This window comes from Microtus ochrogaster, chromosome 15 (genome assembly GCF_000317375.1).
Source record: "Microtus ochrogaster isolate Prairie Vole_2 chromosome 15, MicOch1.0, whole genome shotgun sequence".
NCBI lineage: Eukaryota > Metazoa > Chordata > Mammalia > Rodentia > Cricetidae > Microtus > Microtus ochrogaster.
The window spans coordinates 36267972-36285989 of NC_022017.1; the positions used below are offsets into that span (position 1 = coordinate 36267972).

The window sequence follows — 18018 nt, forward strand, 5'->3', positions numbered from 1 at the left end:
GCTCAGCCTTTGACTAATGTCTCTTGTCTATGTGACATTACTCACTCCGTGCCACATGATGTGGGAGTAGACCTAAAGCAGACCACCCTCAGAGCCCATCTTGCCACGCAGTAGAGCTGCACTATCTCTAGGCTTCATGTCTGCCTTGTGCCATCGCTCCTTGTCCATCTCCAGCCTCAATAGGTCACTGCTTCAGATGCACATCCAACCAAGTTTTCCCTCCCAGCTCTAGCATCTATGTCTATGTTAGTGACATGCTGGATTAGCATGATGTCCACCTAGAAACCAGAAGTGTATGTGTGTCAGGGGCGGGGTGTCTGCCGCTCTTTACTAGGCTGATGTGCTTCCTCAGTCAGTTTCCTTTTCTATTGGATGAGAACACCTCAGAAACCCACAGATTAGGTTAAAAGAGGCCACCAGGGATGTAGGGTGCTCAATAAAGCCCTGGGATGAGCAGACAGAAGCCAAGGTATTTGGGTCCTGGTAGAGATTTGCTGACTGTCTGACATCTTAGACCTATGGGTCTCCCCAGGGCTAAGGACAGGGCTGGGTCCCATGTCCTGAGTAAGGTGACACTGACTCGTTAGGCCTAGGTGTCTGGGACCACAACATCTGTACTTGTAATAATGCTGTGCAATAGAGAGGCTTGGAATCATGGGAGTTACTTCCTGCTGCTCTGTGAGAGATGAAACCTTGCAGACCCGAGGCTGCACACCAGCCAAGGGGAGCAACAACCGTTTTACCTCGTGTTTGTTTTGCTCCTACAGAATGTGCAGGGTCAGAAGGTCCTCCCTACTCTTGCATCGCCAATTTGCTCTCTCTGGCCCTTTTACTTTTGCTTCCTCCTCCCTCTTCCTGTGTCTGCCATATTGTGTTCTGCTCTTTTCACCTGCCTCCTCCTTTGCTCCACTCTCTCGTCCTTTTTCCTTCCCTCCTTCTCCCTTTCCTTCTTCTGTCCACGCTTCATTTGTCTTCCTGCTCTGAAAGTGTTCGAAGGTGCCTGTGATGGATAAGCTTCCATTCTCTGGCCCAGGCAGGGACAGTTATGTGAAATTCTGCCTGCTATGAAAACGCCGCTCTCAAATAGGTATTTGACAGCTGTTTTCCTGTCATTTCCTTCCCTCCCTTCTGTGACTGGAAAGAGGGAGGCTTAGAGATGTTTGAGGTAACTCACCTCATTAGAGCAAAGTTGAAGCACAGCCCCAAGTTTGGTTGTCTCTGATTCCACGTCTGCTTTCTTTTCATGGCAGTGTAAGCCTAGAGTTTATATTCTTCAGGGCATAGCAACATTGGCCATGGTCCATTCCCCTTTGACATCTTGGCCTCAGTTTCCCCATGCCAGTAACCAGGAGTCTATACTGCTCTGGGTCTCTGTTTTGTTGTTCTCCACACTATGACATCGCTGCATCCCTGATTGTGGTGTCCTTCCATCCAACAGAGGTGGCTGATGGTCTATGCTGTGTGCTCACCACACCCTGTCTGGCACAGAACACACCTGCATCGACAGCTCGCTCATCACCGTGCACCACCTCTGGTTCACCTGTCACCTTGCGCCAGAAGACCTTTGACTGGAAGAGGGCATCCAGGTGTGTGTGTGTGTGTGTGTGTGTGTTTGTATGTGTGTGTTTGTGTGTGTGTGTGTTTGTATGTGTGTGTTTGTGTGTGTCTATCTGTATACATATATATGCATGCACATGAATGTCTGCCCTCCATGAACACATAGGAGCACCAGATGGGTGTGGTGATATTTTGTTTGTGCTCTAACAAATAAAGCTTGCCTGAATATCAGAGGTTAGAGCTAGCCACTAGTTAACCATAGAGGCCAGGCAGTGTTGGCACACACCTTTGATCCAAGCACTTGGGAAGTGGAGACAGAAAGTGATATGACCAGGCAGAGAGAGGAATATAAGGCAGGAGGAGACAGGACCTCAGCTCTTTTTCTGAAGATTTCATAGAGGTAAGAACTCTGGAGGCCGGCTGTGCGGCGTCTCTGATCTTTCAACATTCACCTCCTAATATCTGACTCCTGGTTTTTATTATTAAGGCCAATTAGGATTCACGCTACAGATGGGGTGACCCCAGCATAAGAAAATCACAAGCAAGCACCCGACCTTGCTAATACCCCCATGGGCACCATGAACAAGGGCAGACTCTGAGTTCTGTGAACACAGAGTGTCACACAGCATATGGTATCCACAGTTTTCTGGAGCTTCAGACATTCCCCAAGTCCATTTTCAATGCAAACACCACATTTTTAATAGAAGCAACCACCCTGCTCTTTCTAATGATTAGAATCCAAGACAGTAGCACACAAGTTATTCTGGCATACATTTAATATTTAAAATCTAATTACAAAGCTTATACATCCCACCTAAATCTTAAGGTAATTCATTCTCTTTGAGTAAGAAAGGAAGAAAAGTACCTTGACTAGTTCGTTTCTCTATTCCACTGACAGCTATTGAGTGTTTAGGTGTGTTGTGGGTTGTTATTGTTGGGTATCTCATTAGTTGAGCATGTACCCAAGTATCTCATCAGTCAATTTAAAGCAAATGGGAGATCAGGATTGTCCAAGACATGAATGAAATGATTATTTTTGTAAATATCATAAAGAATATTGATTAAGGTTTACTGTGGGAAGTTTAAGCACATGAGGAAACAATAGTTCCAAGATTATACAGCATACAAACACAAGAAACAGAATTCAAACCAGTTAGAAAAAGAATAACCTTCTTCTCTTTGTTCTTCTCCTTCCTCTTCCTCCTCATCCCCTTCTTCCTCCTTCTCCTCTTCCTCCCCTTCTTCTTCCTCTTCTCTTTCTCCACTTCCCTTTTCCTCGCACTCTGTCCCCATCACCCACACTGTCTAAACGTCTCTCTTCTTTTACTTCCTCTGTCTGAATCTTTCAACACTCAGATTGCAGGGCGATCCAGAGGGGCCAGAGAACCCACTCAGCGTGGACGAATCCCTTTTCAGCTATGGTCTCCGGGAAAGCATCGCATCCTACCTGTCCCTGACAGGAGATGACACCAGCTCCTTTGACAGGAAGAAGAAGAGTCTCTCCCTAACTTACGGTGCCAGCAAACGTAAGAGTTCCTTCTTCGCAGCTCCCCAGTACTTTGAAGAGTAATACCCTGGCTGGTATGCAAAAGACAAAGGTGTAGACTGCCACCTGTGGTCAAACCAGAGTTCTCTACTCCCTGGTCATCTTGTGTCTTCGAGAAACAAATGGAAGTCATGCAGAGACTGCCTTTACACAGTGACCAGAGGAACTCTTCCCTGGTGTCTGATCAGTCCTGTGGAGCCAGATCATGTTTGAATCACGATATAATGAGGCAGAGCTTTCAAAGAGCCGTGTGTGTATGTGTGTGTATGTAAGACAGAACACTCTTGAAAGAGAGTGCGTGGAGACTGTCTCCAGCTCACAGTCCAAATGGTCCATCTCTGAGACCCTGCGGATAGCATCCATCTGAGAAAGAGCATGAGGAAGATGGCTTCTTAGGTATGCAGAATGACCTCTACGTGGAGCAGAGTGACCTTTAAAGGACCAGTGAGACCTTTGGCCTATGTCTTCTCTCTTCCTAAGGGACCTGCGACACTAAACACTATCCAGAAGGACTTACAGCTCTGATCCAAGCGGGACCTTCTGCATTCAGGTGCACCAAAGCCACATGTGTAGGAGTCATGGGAGAGTGTAGGTCAGTGAAGGGGCAGCTGGGAAAGGCAGGTGGCAGTTCTACTGCACGAACTTCTGAGAAAGACAGAATTGCCTCTTCACATCAAAGGCCTCCTCCAGCTACTGGGGTCCTGTGTTGTTCCAGAACCTGCATTCCTTATGCCTATTAGCAGAGGCCACTGTGCTGAGGTTAAATGGGAATAAAGGAGGCATGCATAGCATCCCTTAATGTTGGGCTTCTAGCAGGGGCAGAGAGACGGGCAGAACAGCAGAATGGAACAGTGGTTGGGAAACAGGAGGAAGCCTCATGGTTATAATGTGCTAGGGACAAGTAAGGGTTACCTAAGGGGCTCTTGTTCCCATGAATCTGGTGGGAATACAAAGACTGTTGGACCAAGTAGATTAGCAAGGTTAGTTTTTTTTTTTTTAAAGGAGACTGATGGGCTTTAATGAATTAATTTATCCTGTATATTTTAATCTAAGAAGGGCTGGCGTCTGCATGAATAAGAATGCCCATTTCTGGGGAAGGGGGGCTGGAGAAGCTGAATGCTGCCATATAGGATTGAGAAGCGAGAGAAAACTCACAGGGCACTCAGGAAAGAGAAGCCTCCTTCCAGTCTCATGCTACCTCTTTCCTGGCTGGGAGGCAGGCTAGCTGTGGCTCATTCCTCCCTATTTATCAAAGGTATTCTCGGTAAGAGGGACACAGGGGTGATTTGTCACCCATCCTGTGCACATGCCTGGACTCACCCTGCACAGGGCAAAAGCATATGCATTGACATGACTTCATCTATTGTCCTGTCCAGTGTTTTATATCAGGAGGCTTGTATGGTCTCTCCCAAAGGCTATTTCAAAGAGATTGGCCAGTGTGTGAGAAACAAATGTCACACAAAATCAGTGACTTCTGCATGAGGCCACGATCTCCGGCTCCTGCTACGTCAGCTCACTATCTTCTATGCTGTCTTCTATTGTGGTCCGTGTGATTGGAACTTTGGGAGTACTTCTAAGTGGGAAGCATTACACTTTGCTCAATCATGTATTTATTCCTGATTAAAGTAAAACACACTTATTTAACCTTGGATGAAGGACCTGTGGGTTGGGAAGCGCGAATATGCCTCTCTGGAGTTTACAGACTTTGGTTTTCAAAGAAGAGATCAACCGAAGGATGGGAATAAAGGCCAACAAGAGATACCGTTATGGCTGGGGGTCCCCATCTCACTTCATGTGAGTGGACAAAGGAGGGCTCAAGAAGGAGAGGTTTCTTGAGGTCATGACATCAACTACCATCACTTGAGCTACTCAGTCTTCTGAGAATTTCTTTCCACAAACATTATCTGGGCACCTGTTCAACTTAGCTGCTGAGGCTTGTGGCTGTGGAGGTCCCTAACATCACATAGCAGTATGCCCCTAACAAAGAAGACCCTTTCTGAGGGAGGGGTGGTGGTGCTATGCCAAAATTGCATTTCCATACAGCCACGACTCTCCATATGGATGCTGAGGCAGGAACAATGGATAGCTGCACAAAGATTTAGGACGCACAGTCCAGGCAACCGGTCAGCAGGGCAGATCCTGCAGGCTTGAGCGAGTCTGCAGCTCAAATGGTCCAAGAGACCAAAGGGATGCATGGGTGAGCCTTAGGGGCAGGGTCAATAAAAGCATTATCCCATCCAGAGGGAGGAGTCTGTAGGCTCTGAAGGGGTAGAGCCTAACCTAGGTATGGGAGGAAGGCAGGTTTGGGAAGGATGGAAATAGAAGAGTGATAACTGCTCACTAGGTGCTTTGACAGATTAAATGGATGCTGGATGGACAGTGGATATTGTAAATTCCAGCATCATATTACCTATAAAACACATAGTTCTAAGAGCGTATAGTCATAAAATAAAGAGGGCATTCAAGACTCCAAGTCCCAGGCAGACCCACATTCGACTGGGAAAGGAAGCTGTGGAAGGAGATTCCCATCTGGAAGGGATCACATTTGTTGGGGAAAGGGCAGTATAAAATGAGACAGGAGACTGGAGAGATAGCCTAGTGGTTGTTCAGCACTTGCACAGTGACTCGCAGTTGCCTGAAACTCCAGTTCTAGGGGATAGAACACTGTCTTTTGGCCTGTGCAGGTAGTAGGCACTCTTGTGCACAGAGATATACATTGGTAAAATACCCATACACATGAAATAATAATTAAAAAATTAGGCAGAGTTCCCCAGAGCTACTAACTAGGAATCTTGTTTCTAACAGAAACTTCCTTCTACACTGGGAGATGGGGAAGGTTTGGGAAGGCTTGGGAAGGCTTGGGGCTTCAGGGAAAGACATTTCCCAGTGACCTGACACACACTGTCCACTGAGCAGAGACAGAAAGGTCAACAGCAGTGTGTGATCTTTTGACATTTGCCCATGATGTCATGTACAAAAGTGTTGGGTCACCTTCATAGGGGTTTTGGGACACATGTGGCCCATAGGCTTTGAGGTTTGGCACACCAGGATGCTTTCTAGGACCTATGATGGCCATGGTCACATGAGAATAGAGCAGGGAAAGGTGCAGATGCAGTGGGCTTCAGGAGACTGGAGCTGGCCAGGTGAGGAGCAGTCCTGGGTAAACACTGGAGGCCATGGGACAAGTTTTCCTACTCTTTAGCACAGAGCCTCTTCTCCCTCCATGGAAACTGGCCTAGAATCCAGCTCTGGGGGACGTGTAGCTCTATCGAGGGTTCTTCTCCAGCCTGGCTCCAGGCAAGTAAGCTATCCTGGGACATTTTTGGGTGGAGGTGGTTTCCCTTGGACTGCGAAGGAGTAATAAGGGGCTTAAATTTCATGAGTGGGCAGGGCCTTTGAAGCTTTATGGCCATCAGCTTCTCAAAATATTGGGCAATAGAATTAAACACACTGATTTTACCTGTTAAAAAAAAAGTGAAGGGTTTTGTCCTAAGATCATAATTCAGGCCTACCTGGCTCTAGTTTGACCACTTTCTAGTACATCTTTAAATGCCGAGAAGGCCCCAAGTTGCTAGAGGAGCAGTCTCATAATGTGGGAAAATAGAAAAATTGGTTTTGGGTCTTGATCCGTCATGAAGTTCTCTCTTTGGTATGTGCCCTTCGCTAAAGTCACTGAAATTCTTTAAACTCAAATTTCTTATCTCTAGCTAGAAAATAAAACAAACACCCCATGCCAGGCAGTGGAAGGAATCTGAGATAAGATAGTGATTTTTTTTGCCAAGTACAGTACACTAAATATAGATTATTAATTATCACCACAGCAGCTTCTCTTGATGGATGTTTAAACAGCCTCAGGCCTGATATTTGCAGAGAGCTGTTAGATCTTAGTCAAGAATAAACTGGCAGCTCCCGCTCCTTCCCCAAACATCTGTTGGTAAAGAACACTTTAAGAGCCGCCAATGCATCGAAGCAGTTCTGTTTGCTCAGTCCCAAATAAGCTCACACGATCCCAAGGACTTCTGGGAGTGGTTGTAAAAGCTGCTTCCAAATGCAGAAACCAGACGGCGGGGTTATTTTTAAATGCACTGCCATTTGTTTCTGAAATTCCCCAGACACTTTAAACTCCACAAAGAAAAGTCTGCCTTCTGGACCCAGGGAAGGCATTTGAGCATCTCCCAGGTCCTGACAAGGCCCTGTCAACACAGGGCACTGGGGGAACCCCTCCAAGATCAACCTAGAGCACAAAAGACCTGAGTTTAATTACCAAGAATTAGGAGGTATTCGTGCTCCAAGCTATCTACTAGGTGGATCCACTTCAAAGGGGCAGAGTGAAGAAAAGTTGAACCAATGGCAAGAAGCATAAGAAAAGTATGGCCGGAAGGACCAGGCTCACAGGAATCCCTGGGCTCCTGAGAACACCAGATTACCTGTTCATCCACTTGCACACTAGAAGTATGCCCTGTGTTCATTGCATGTGTACTGTGCCCTGTGTACACTGCAAGGTATGCTGAGCCAGACACTAGAGCCTTGGGGCACAAGGCATACCAGTCACTCCTCTCCAAGAGAGTAGGCGTGTAGCAGAGGCTGACCTGGTGTTGGAAGCAGCCAGACTCATGGAACCCAGGATACCTGCTGTACAGTAGATGTTTTGGTAGCCCATGCTGTAGAAAGAGCTTGGTTCTGAGCCCAAAAGTCTGGAAGTTCTTTTGAAATAATGACTGGGTGGGGAAAGAGGGAAATGAGTGTTCTTTGTGAATGAAACTATCTGCACAGGTATGGAAAAAGCCCAAGGGATGGGAAAGCCCTGCTGCTCAAAGAGGGAGACCGAGAGGCAAGTTGCTCTTCTGTCAGGAACAGTGACAATTCTGTCTAGCATCAGATATGACCAAGCAGTGACATTTTCCTCCCTCATTATCAAAGGTGTGGCTATCAGAAGGGCTAGGTAAATCTGGTGTATGGTTACCTGGTCTAGAATGATTGGTAAAAGGCAGGTCTATGCAGGATTAGGCTTAAGATTTTAGTTTAAATGGTCCTCAATCTTTCCTAGTTTCTCCGTGTGTGTATGTGAGTGTGTGTGCATGTGTGTGCGTGCATGTGTGTGTGTGTGTGTGCATGCATGTGTGAGGAGAACCTTGGTGTCATTCCCTAAGTGTTGATTATTAGTTGTTGGTGTTTGTATTATAGTTGTTTGAAATAGAGCACTACACTGGTCTGATCTTGCCAAGTAAGTCAGTTAGAGTTAAGGGGCCAAGCAGTGATTTAAACAATACAGTTTCTGTGTGATTAGTTCGGGGCTGAGTGGCTGGGAACTAACTTCTCACTACACCACTGAGTCTCAGGTTTGGAGCGGTGTCCTCCTCCCTGTTGCTGGGATTATAGGCATGCACTACCATGCCCAACTTTTTATAGGATCCAGATGTTTTTTTTATTAAATTTTATTATTCAATTAAGGATCTCCGCCTCCCCTCCCCGCCACCGCCTCCCATCTCCCTCCCCCTTCCCCGATCAAGTCCCTCTCCCTTATCAGCTTGAAGAGCAATCAGGGTTCCCTGGCCTGTGGGAAGTCCAAGGACCGCCCACCTCCATCCAGGTTTAGTAAGTTGAGCATCCAAACTGCCTAGGCTTAGGATCCAGATTTTCAAGGATTTTTTTTTTTTAAATACAGGTTCTGAAGTTTTGTGTCTGAGCTATCGCCCAGTACCTCCATCTTTCCTTAGCTTGGGTTACTGGTGTTCTACTCACTACTCCTCTGCCTGAAATATCCACTTCTTAAATTCTCTCTTCTGTCAGTTCTAAGGGGATCTTTCCAAGATGGGATCTCAAACTGTTTCCTGTCTGCTTTGAAAGCCTTGGCTATATCCCTTTCTCCCCAAAGCATTTCTCACTGGAGCCAAAAGGAAAATAATGGATGTCTATTGACAAGTGAATGAATGGATACAAAAACTGGTCTACGCCCACTTATATCTAAAGCCAAAGGCTTTTATAAAATGTACCATGCTCATGCTACATGGAATTCACAAATCATGAACACCCCGTGTTTCCAGCGATATGAAGTTCTAGAATAGACAAAATCAGAATGAAGCAGAAAGAGCCTTCCCAGGGCTTTGGGGATAAGAAGGTTCAGGACTCACATTTAGAAGGTACAGACTATCTACACTAGGTGATAAAAACAGTTCTAGTATCAGATACCATTGATGGTCACACAATACTGGGGAATGTCTTTAGTGCCACCGATGAGACTCTTAAAATGACTAGGATCATAAGAGGAGACAAAGAAGAAACAAGATAAATGCACAAGCAAACCCCCTGGGTAGTTTCCATGATCATAGGAAAAGCCCAAGGTTTGCACCAGTCAGGCAAGGCTGTGCACACTGTTCCCACACGGCCACTCTCACCAGGGTTCTTCCTGTTTACTTCTAGCACAGCCTTTAACTTTTCACTCAACAGCCCCTCTGCAGGGCCATGTCCATTCGTACTATTACCTTCCCCTGTCCTTGCCAGGGGTTTCTTTTTTAACGTCCCATTATCCTTTAAAACATCTGCCTTAAGTGTGGGTGCCCCTTGCCCTGGCACTGGGACGTGTCTAATTTATCACGGCAGTCCATCATCTATCACAGTGCTGCTGTGAGTCAAACACTCAACACAAGCAGTGGCTAGCCAGTGGCAGGACAGCTCCCAATGTAGCCAATTAGGTCATTTCTTCCTTCTTGTCATCATCAGCATCACTGAACCATCAACAACAGCAGCAGCCAGCAGCAGCAGCTCCACCACCATCATCTCCACTCAGCAGGCATCTCAGCCCACTAGATAAAGTCCTAATGGCTTTTTAACCTTAATAAGTCCCCAGGGAATAGAAACACCCAACCATGTAGACTTTTCCACATGAGTAAAAAGCAGAAAGGAAGCCTTTTAGCTTCCTGGACCACACATACCTGCTGTGACAGCCGGAAAAGGATCCACGACAGTGTGAGGGATAAGAGAATACCAACAATGGCAGTCAGCTAGTCTCTAAAGTCGGGAAGATCACCGAGGCAGTAGTGAAAGCAGGCCATACCACTCACCATAAGCAGAGCCCTCCTGAAGAGCTGGAGCCTGGGAGGCCTGGTGATGAGAAGGTGGATGCTGGCCACATCTGCCCCACCACGGTCTGATGCCAGTGTCACACGCCGAGGGTCTCCACCAAATGCTCCAATGTGGTTCTGCACCCAGGTCAGAGCTGCCACCTGGTCCAGCAGCCCCCAGTTGCCAGCTACTTCGTCAGAGCCTGCAAAAGAGGAAAGTCATTAGCTTGTGTGTCCTAACAGCTTTAGAGTTTACAGGAAAGTGCTATATCAGACACAAGACTCTCTGAGGGGACTTGTCCACCTAGGCCAGTACTATAAGCTACACAGGTGAGGATGCTGAAAAGAACCTGGGCTTTTGAATCTGGCTTGTCTTTGAACTTTGGACTGCATTAGCCAAGAGAATGGAAACACCTCTGCTCTTTGAGCCATGGCTTTCTGTCTGTCAGTGGACAGGGAAATGTGAAGGACTGGGGTTCATTACAGGGGCCATGCATGATCAGTTCCAGCCTAGGCAAAGAGATGACTCCCACCCAAGGGCTCAGACCCTACCGCAGGTATACCAGTCAAACGGTGGCTAGATTAGGCCTGGCAAGGGATCCCAGCTTAATCTATGACTTTAGAAGTGTGCCACTGAACCCACATCTCTTTCGTAAATCACAGAATTTAATAACTATTTGTTGAAGATGTAGCACCATTTTTAATTATTTGCATACATACCCACAAAATAACAAAAATGAACACATCTCATTAGATCGTCTGAGATGCTGCACTGTTCTTTGCCTGCCATGATAGAGCCTCCCTGTTGGTCTGCCCCACATGCTGGCCCTCCAGTAACATCATGAGAAGTGGGCTTTACTCTGCTGTCAACTGAAGCTCTCACGCATCTTGTCTTTTCTGTCTTTGCTCTTAGTGACTGTGATACTTCATACTAATCACTTGGCGTGTTCTAGCATCACCTCCTCCAGGAGTCTCTGGGCATGTCTATGAGCAAGTGTCTAGACTGACTCCACTGAGGCGGGAGGGCCACCAGTGCATGTGGGAGGCAGCAGTCTATGGACAGGGATCCAGAACTGAACGAAAAGGAGAAAATGAGGGTGTCTGTGTCCTAAGGGTGGGAGCAGCTACCTCAAGCTCTTGCCGGCGTGATGGACCATACTTTCAAAATGTGGGGCAAGGAAACTCTCGCTTCCTTAAGGTTCTTTTGTTAGATAGTTTGTCACAGCAACAAGAAAAGTAAAGAACACAGACACCATGACTCCCCGTCGCCATCTGCATACAGCTATATCCACAGGCCACACCTCTCTTAAGCTCCACGCACAGTCCTTCCTGAGACATCTATAACTATGAACAGGGGGCTTCCATATAGAACAAGAATGTGTCAGGAAGACCCCATATTCCCAAAAGGACAAAGGTAGGAAATTCTTGCCTGCTGATCGCCTGACCCAATATTTGCAAAGCTGAAGAGAACACCAGCCCGGAGCACATGAATAATGCAAACTACTCTTCCAGCTGTGCAACTGCTTTCCATGTTCTGGGCCTGGTGAAGCTATTGGCAAACCCTGTCCTCACTGTGGCCTTTTCTGGATGGCTCCTGCGCCCCATTTGTCATGATCAATGTGTCTGTTTCCTCCCAGCCTCTGCGAGTCCAGGAGAACAGGGTGCTGAGTGAGTAAGGACGAAGCCTGTGCATGAGCCTGGGGAGAGATAGCTGCAATCTGCCTTGCCAGCAACAGTGCGGGAGGGGCGTTCCTGGAGCTCCTGCTCAAGTGTCAGCTTCCCATCATGTGATGAGGTCAAGTGTTGAGGTCTGTAGACTCCTGGGTAGTAAGAACTGGGGTTGTCTAATAAGACCTTCATCAAACAGGGACACATTTGGCTTCCTCCAATGCCTGTACTGTGTCAGTACTGAAGGCGAAAAGTAACGACTCCTGCAGCTCAGTTCCCAATAGTGTATAGTCTCCTGTGCACATGGTTCCTATTGCACATACCTCCCAGTGCCCATATCACCAGTGAATACACTTCCCAGTAAACACACTCTGTGGTGTACACACCTCTCAGGGTCTACTCTTCCTAGGCACACGAAGGCAAGGGATAGGCCACTGTGCTGTGAAGGGTTTGGATCTGGTTCAGTCTCGGCCTTCATATATATTTTTTTTTTCTCTGTAGCTTTGGCGCCTAGAACTATCTCTTGTAGACCAGGCTGGTCTCAAATTCACAGAGCTCAGCCTGCCTCTCTCTCCCAAGTTCTGGGATTAAAGGTGTGCACCACCTCTGCCTGGCAAGAAATAAGATCTTTTGAGCATAAAAAATTGTCTAGATGCAAGAAGCAAATGTGAGATTGGGCAGGGAACTCAAATCCTAACTCGACTTCACAACTCTTTGTCTTAAAAGTTAATCCAATTCTATAAACATCTCTTGAAGATTTTATAACAGGTATTATAAGTTCACGTGCTGGTTTTCAGAATCCTCACCTCCTCATTACCACCACATCGAATCTTCCTACTCCTTAGGTCCTCCAGGCCTGCCTCCTAATCAGTCAGCTCCAGTGGTACCCAGGGCTGCTCAGCAGATCTATGATGCTCCCTTGCAGGTGTGTAGGGCCAAGCTCAAGTTGCCTTACCCCCAGGCTTCTGCTCCAGAGCCACCTTCCTGAGTCATTGTCCATCCCTATACTTGTGCATATGTGTCTTCATGTGCATACACACACACACACACACACACACACACACACACACAGAGAGAGAGAGAGAGAGAGAGAGAGAGAGAGAGAGAGAGAGAGAGAGAGAGAGCACCCCGCCCTGGAAACTGGTTACACAGAGGGAGGCCGATGCAAGAGGAGGCTTCCTGGACATCGTGTTGTTATTGTTTATGTCTTCTTTCCCTGATCTAGCCCCAGCCTCCTAGACAGGACCATCCAGTATACATCCACTTGTCTTTTACTGCATGAATGGCTTGCATCTATTCATTTAGTTTATTCAACAACTCCAGAGGATCCCAGCAGTACCTAGTTTTGTTCATGGACTCCAGTGGTAGGTGAAAGGGAATGAGCCTAGATGAAATCCTGGCTCCTACACCTGCCCTGAGCAGGATCCTGGGAAGCCTACTTAGTGTCCATGTATTTTGGTTTTCTCCATGTGTACAGTGGGTGTTTGTAGAATATGCTTTATTTAGTTCTGCTGATGACTAAATCACTGTAAATACAACAGATCTGTTCCCCAAAGTAGGCATCACAGCTGTGCTTTTATTTTGAAATATAATTGAACATCTTGAGGCCCAAGGAGAGTCCCACTAATGACCTTAGCAGGGCAAGTTTCATTTTTATAGTAGTAATGGCTGCTATTTTATTGGTTAGAGAAGATATAAGATCTTCTAAGAGATCCAGCGTATCCAGTGACTATAGTCATGTCACTGGTGGCAGATGGTCTTCCATCAGGCTCCTGGTTCAGGGTATATACACAGAAGGAGAAGGAGAACCCCCTCTATTCCTACACTCTGCCAAGGGCCTACGGACTCATTGTCTACCCTCTCTTCCTCAGTACCCAGCACTCCAGGGCTGTGGCTGGGTCCTTGGCCAGAAGATAATGCCAAAGAGTCAAGGTGGAGGAAACAGGTTTTCCCTATTTACCTCCAAGCCCCTCCCCACTCTGGGCAGATCTGTAGGGAGGAAAGTATGAGAGGCCCAGAAGCTCTGGAATGAGGGAGGTACCCTGGGACCTTCCCTGGTTAAAGGACAGCAGAAGAGAAACTCTGGTGGACAAGGCAATCAGAATAATTTCCAGACCTCCCAGAAGTCTCTGTGGTCCAGTGTTTCTTGTTGCTGTTGTCTGAGCAGCAGAGAGCTGAGTTCAAGCTAAGTCTGCCACTGCCTGTGGATGATCAGCAAATCCTTCAGTCTCTCTGAGCCTTGACCTCTCTTCTGTAAAATGGAAGAGTATGCAGGCCTCAGTGCTGCCTGAGAACTGTGTGAGGAAATTCAGGCAGGACGGCTGGTGGAGAGAGGCCCACTGAAGTGTAACTCTCTCCAGATGCTGATAGTTTTTCAGTTTTTTTTTTTTTGACAAAATGATCAGGGAGCATTGACGTAAGTTGGTAAGGAGAAGAGTAGGTGTTCTGGAGGCTTCTTTCACCCTCCTTCAGATACCTACACCAGAGGTCAAAATGAATTTGCCTCTCCAGAAGGGTATAAATTCTCAACAGGATTTCTCTCCCTGAAATCCGAATTCCCCATGCCCCTCAGGACAGAGGACATAGGGAAAGTCACTCTGCTGTCTAGAGAAGACTTAAGCCAAAGTTAGCTGTGTCTGGAAAGGGCTCTCTGGGGCCAGCTTCAGTCAGTTAAGCCCTGAATGTCCCTTAAAGCTCCAGAGAAACAGCTTTGCATTTGAATAGAGGACAGAAAACTCCACAGAAATTTTTCCTCTTCTAAAAAGAAAGTTCCTGAGAGAATAATTACTTCACCCTGATGAGAAACTTGTTCTCCTCCACACCCTATACTGCCTCCCCTCCTCACACCACCCGGCGTCTGTCAGGGGCTGGAGACTGGAGAAGACCCATTCACACCCATAGCTCTCAGCTGAACCTGCTGCGCCAAAGGAAACCCACAGCTGCCGTTCATTAGCCTCTCCTTAGCCTTAAGGAGGATCTCTTTAACCTACACTGACTGCCACCTGCTCTACAGGCCACGTTGTGTGGCTTATACCACGTGGTCCCCCTAGTCCACCCCACCCCTCTGCACTCTTTCTGGCCCTCCAGACTTCCACCTGTCTGTCCATTCTCAGCACGTCCCAGGACTCAGAGGAGATCCTTGGAAATCAGTGATGAGGCTCAGCCCCTATACTCCTGTGCTAAAACCTCTTAACCTTTCCAGCATTCCCGAAAGGGGAGCAAAACCATTCCTGTTCTAGAGAGGAGGGCTCTAACATACTGGGAGAAAGGGAGAGTTGGTCTAAGGGCAAGCGATTGATGAGATCCCAAGGCCTTCCCGTCTCCACTAGTGACCAACCTGCCCATATCACAGAGGTATATAAAGGTATATAGAAGGCATTTGTGGTGGACCAGGACTCTATTCTGCCCACGTGGTTGGTAGTGGGTGGAGCACACATAGATTCACAGTGAGAATAGAAATAAAGGGGAGGGGGTTACTCTATTCACACAGCCTTTGGACCAAGCCCAGTGATCTCTGTGTGGTAGAAGAGCTATGATCCTCAGAGACAGCCAAGGAAAGAGTATTCATGGTCCATTGTGGCAGTTCTGTTTCCTAGACAAGTCACTAACCTCCTTGGTCCCTAATCTTCCTTCTAAACATATACATACATACATGCATATATGTTTGAATGCACACACTCAGAACACATTAGATTATATTAGACAATAAAGCATGAGATGTACTGGGACAGTCTTAGACATATAGCAAATTTTCAACATCAAAGCCACAGGAGGGGGAAGGCAAAGAGGTTCTGAAGTTGGAGAAGATGGGGATGAACTTGTGCAGGGAACAGCTGAGAGGCGAGCAGTCCAATTGCTCCGGTCTAGATCTAAAAGGTCTCTGAATGTCTGTGTTCTAAAGGCTTGACTTGGAATGGCTCTACTGATAGAACCTTTTCATTTTCTCAAAGGACGTTGAAGCTCCTTAGTCGTATCTCTCTCTCTCTCTCTCTCTCTATTGCTGCCTGGCCATGAGGAGTATAGCTGTGTTTGAACATCCCAATTGCCACGCTGGGCTAATTTCACATAGACCAAAGCAACAGGGCAGTCAACCATGGACTTGAGCCTCCAAAACAGTGAGCCCAAGTGAATACTTCTCTTTTTTAAGCAAATTGTCTCAGGAAGCTCTTCTAGTAATGGAGGAATGATTGACCTGTCCATCACACCAGCAACACACCTGAACTCAGGAAGCCGAAGACCCCCACTCTGTAATTGGCAGTGACGACGATGAAGTTGCCAACTGCAGCCAGGATGGAGCCATCAAGAGTCAGCTGTCCCCCACTGCCTTCCATCTCCATGGTATTGTGGAAGAACACCAGAACGGATGCATTGGAGACCTGGAGGGGTTGGAGAGAGGGAGGAAGTGGAAGTTAAGCTTGTGCAAGGGGCAACTGTCATTTGTGAAACGAGACTCTGAGCCCTCTTGCCAGCTCAGCCTTAACCATATGCAATGGGCTGAATTTTATCCTCCAAATTCATACACTGACACCCTAGTTCAGAAAGTGATCATAAACGGAGATCTGACTGTGGTCCAATATGTAAACCCTGATCCCATAAGAACAGTGTCCTTTTGAGGAGAAGGATTTGTACATAGGCACACACAAGGGAAAGACCATGAAAGACCCTGGTAGAAGGTGCCAAGTGCAAGCAAGAACATGCGCAATAGGGAAACTTGCCTTTTGATCTTGGACTTCAAACTTCCAGATTGTGAGGAAAGAAAGGATGTGTAGTTCAAGATGCCTAACCATGGAAGTCTGTGATGTCAGCTCTAATGCGTTACTGCACCCCCATTTCATAGGTAGGAAAATGGAGGTTCACAGAGGGAAGGATGCTGTGCTAATGTTTCAAAATGAATAGGAATAGAAGCAAAGCTCAATTCAGACTTAGAGCTCCTCTTTCTCCCAGTACCCTTTTTCCTTTCATGGGCTAGGGTCCTCCAGCCATTCAGCCCCAAGACTGCAGTAGCTTCTTAAGCAGATACAGTAAGAATTGTGTTCAAACCTAACACTTCATCTTTGTGAATCTCGCATAAGACTTGCCCGGAAAGCTCCGAGGCCCCTTGTTCACTTTTGGCTCTCATGAAGGGAACTCAATGCCTCTAAGGATGATGCTGTAGATGCACAGGTTCCATAGAGCCCAGGGAAGGTGGGCAACAGGATTGTTAAAAGGAATTATTCACCAGATAACACAAGAACTTCTAAACTCACCAGGTCCTCAGGGACAAACACATTGAGATACAAGCAGTCTTCACTGATTTGGGGAGGCGTTGGAGTCTGGGCACCTGGCTGCCAGCAGCTGGCCCTGAAGAAATAAGACATGGGATTTTCAGAGAGCTATCAAAGGGACCTGCCCTCTCTTCCTCTCCTGCATACCCACCACTTGTGGTCAGAGCCAAGGGCCTGGTTTTGCTGTAGCTCTGGAGCAGTGAGGAGGCTCCAGGTCATAGGAATGGGCAGAGTGGAAGGAGTAGCAGCCTATCTGTGACCTCTCTGGCCATTGGACTGGAAAAACTTGTCACCCAGTGGTAAGTATGCTAACTAGAGATCAAGGCCAGAGGAGGAGACTGGGAGCTGGCAGGGCCTTGGCTTTCCTTGCTGTGTTTCACAGACTCTGCTCTGAGAAGAGGTGCTGTCAGACCCACCTTCTGCATCAGGGAAGACGATTGGGTGCCAGCTTAAGTGTCCCCTTGCATAGGGGCTCATCTAGGACCACTCCCAATGACCACACAAGGAACACCTACCCAAGTCCATTTGGAGTTATCCTCCAGGTGTTACCAATCCTGGGTTACAACGACTGAACTCTGTAGACACTGTCTACCTAAGATAGGGGTGGTCACTTACCTCTTCTGTCCCTGAAGTACAGCCTAGTATAGAAAGGCCCCTGTAGTGCCTCTGGGTTTGGGGTTTCCTATAGTGGAGCCAACTCAACTCTGCTCTGTTGCACTTTTCCTTTGCTACTCTGCTAGGGTGGTCCTTGTCGTTCGTCTTCCCCACAGGGCTTCAGGAGCCCCTCGCTCAACCTATCTCTCTGTGGAGAGGCACCTGCTCTGCAGCCAGAGAGTAGCCACAGAGGACATAGAGAACACTATTCCTCAGGACAGAGCTACAGAGCCCAAGGAGGGAAAGCAAGTGGCAGAGGTATCTAGTG

The 18018-nt window shown here is 47.3% G+C and overlaps 2 protein-coding genes across 6 annotated transcripts in view; one reads left to right on the top strand and one right to left on the bottom strand.

The window, feature by feature from the left end:
• Window positions 1–4799, top strand: part of Sla (Src like adaptor) — a 50231-nt gene extending 45432 nt beyond the window's left edge. For all 4 annotated transcript variants that reach the window (XM_013348913.2, XM_026782401.1, XM_026782402.1 and 1 more), the window contains 2 exons: window positions 1439–1586; window positions 2914–4799. In XM_013348913.2, coding sequence (XP_013204367.1) covers window positions 1439–1586; window positions 2914–3127 — 362 coding nt within the window. In that variant the 3' untranslated portion in view covers window positions 3128–4799. The remainder of the gene's footprint in view (window positions 1–1438; window positions 1587–2913) is intronic.
• Tg (thyroglobulin) overlaps window positions 1–18018 on the bottom strand; it is a 171522-nt gene that overhangs the window by 61839 nt on the left and 91665 nt on the right. For both annotated transcript variants that reach the window (XM_005354537.2, XM_005354538.1), the window contains exons 39-41: window positions 17079–17172; window positions 16049–16208; window positions 10165–10367 (exon numbers count right to left, since the gene is read on the bottom strand). In XM_005354537.2, the coding sequence (XP_005354594.1) occupies window positions 10165–10367; window positions 16049–16208; window positions 17079–17172 (457 nt within the window). The remainder of the gene's footprint in view (window positions 1–10164; window positions 10368–16048; window positions 16209–17078; window positions 17173–18018) is intronic.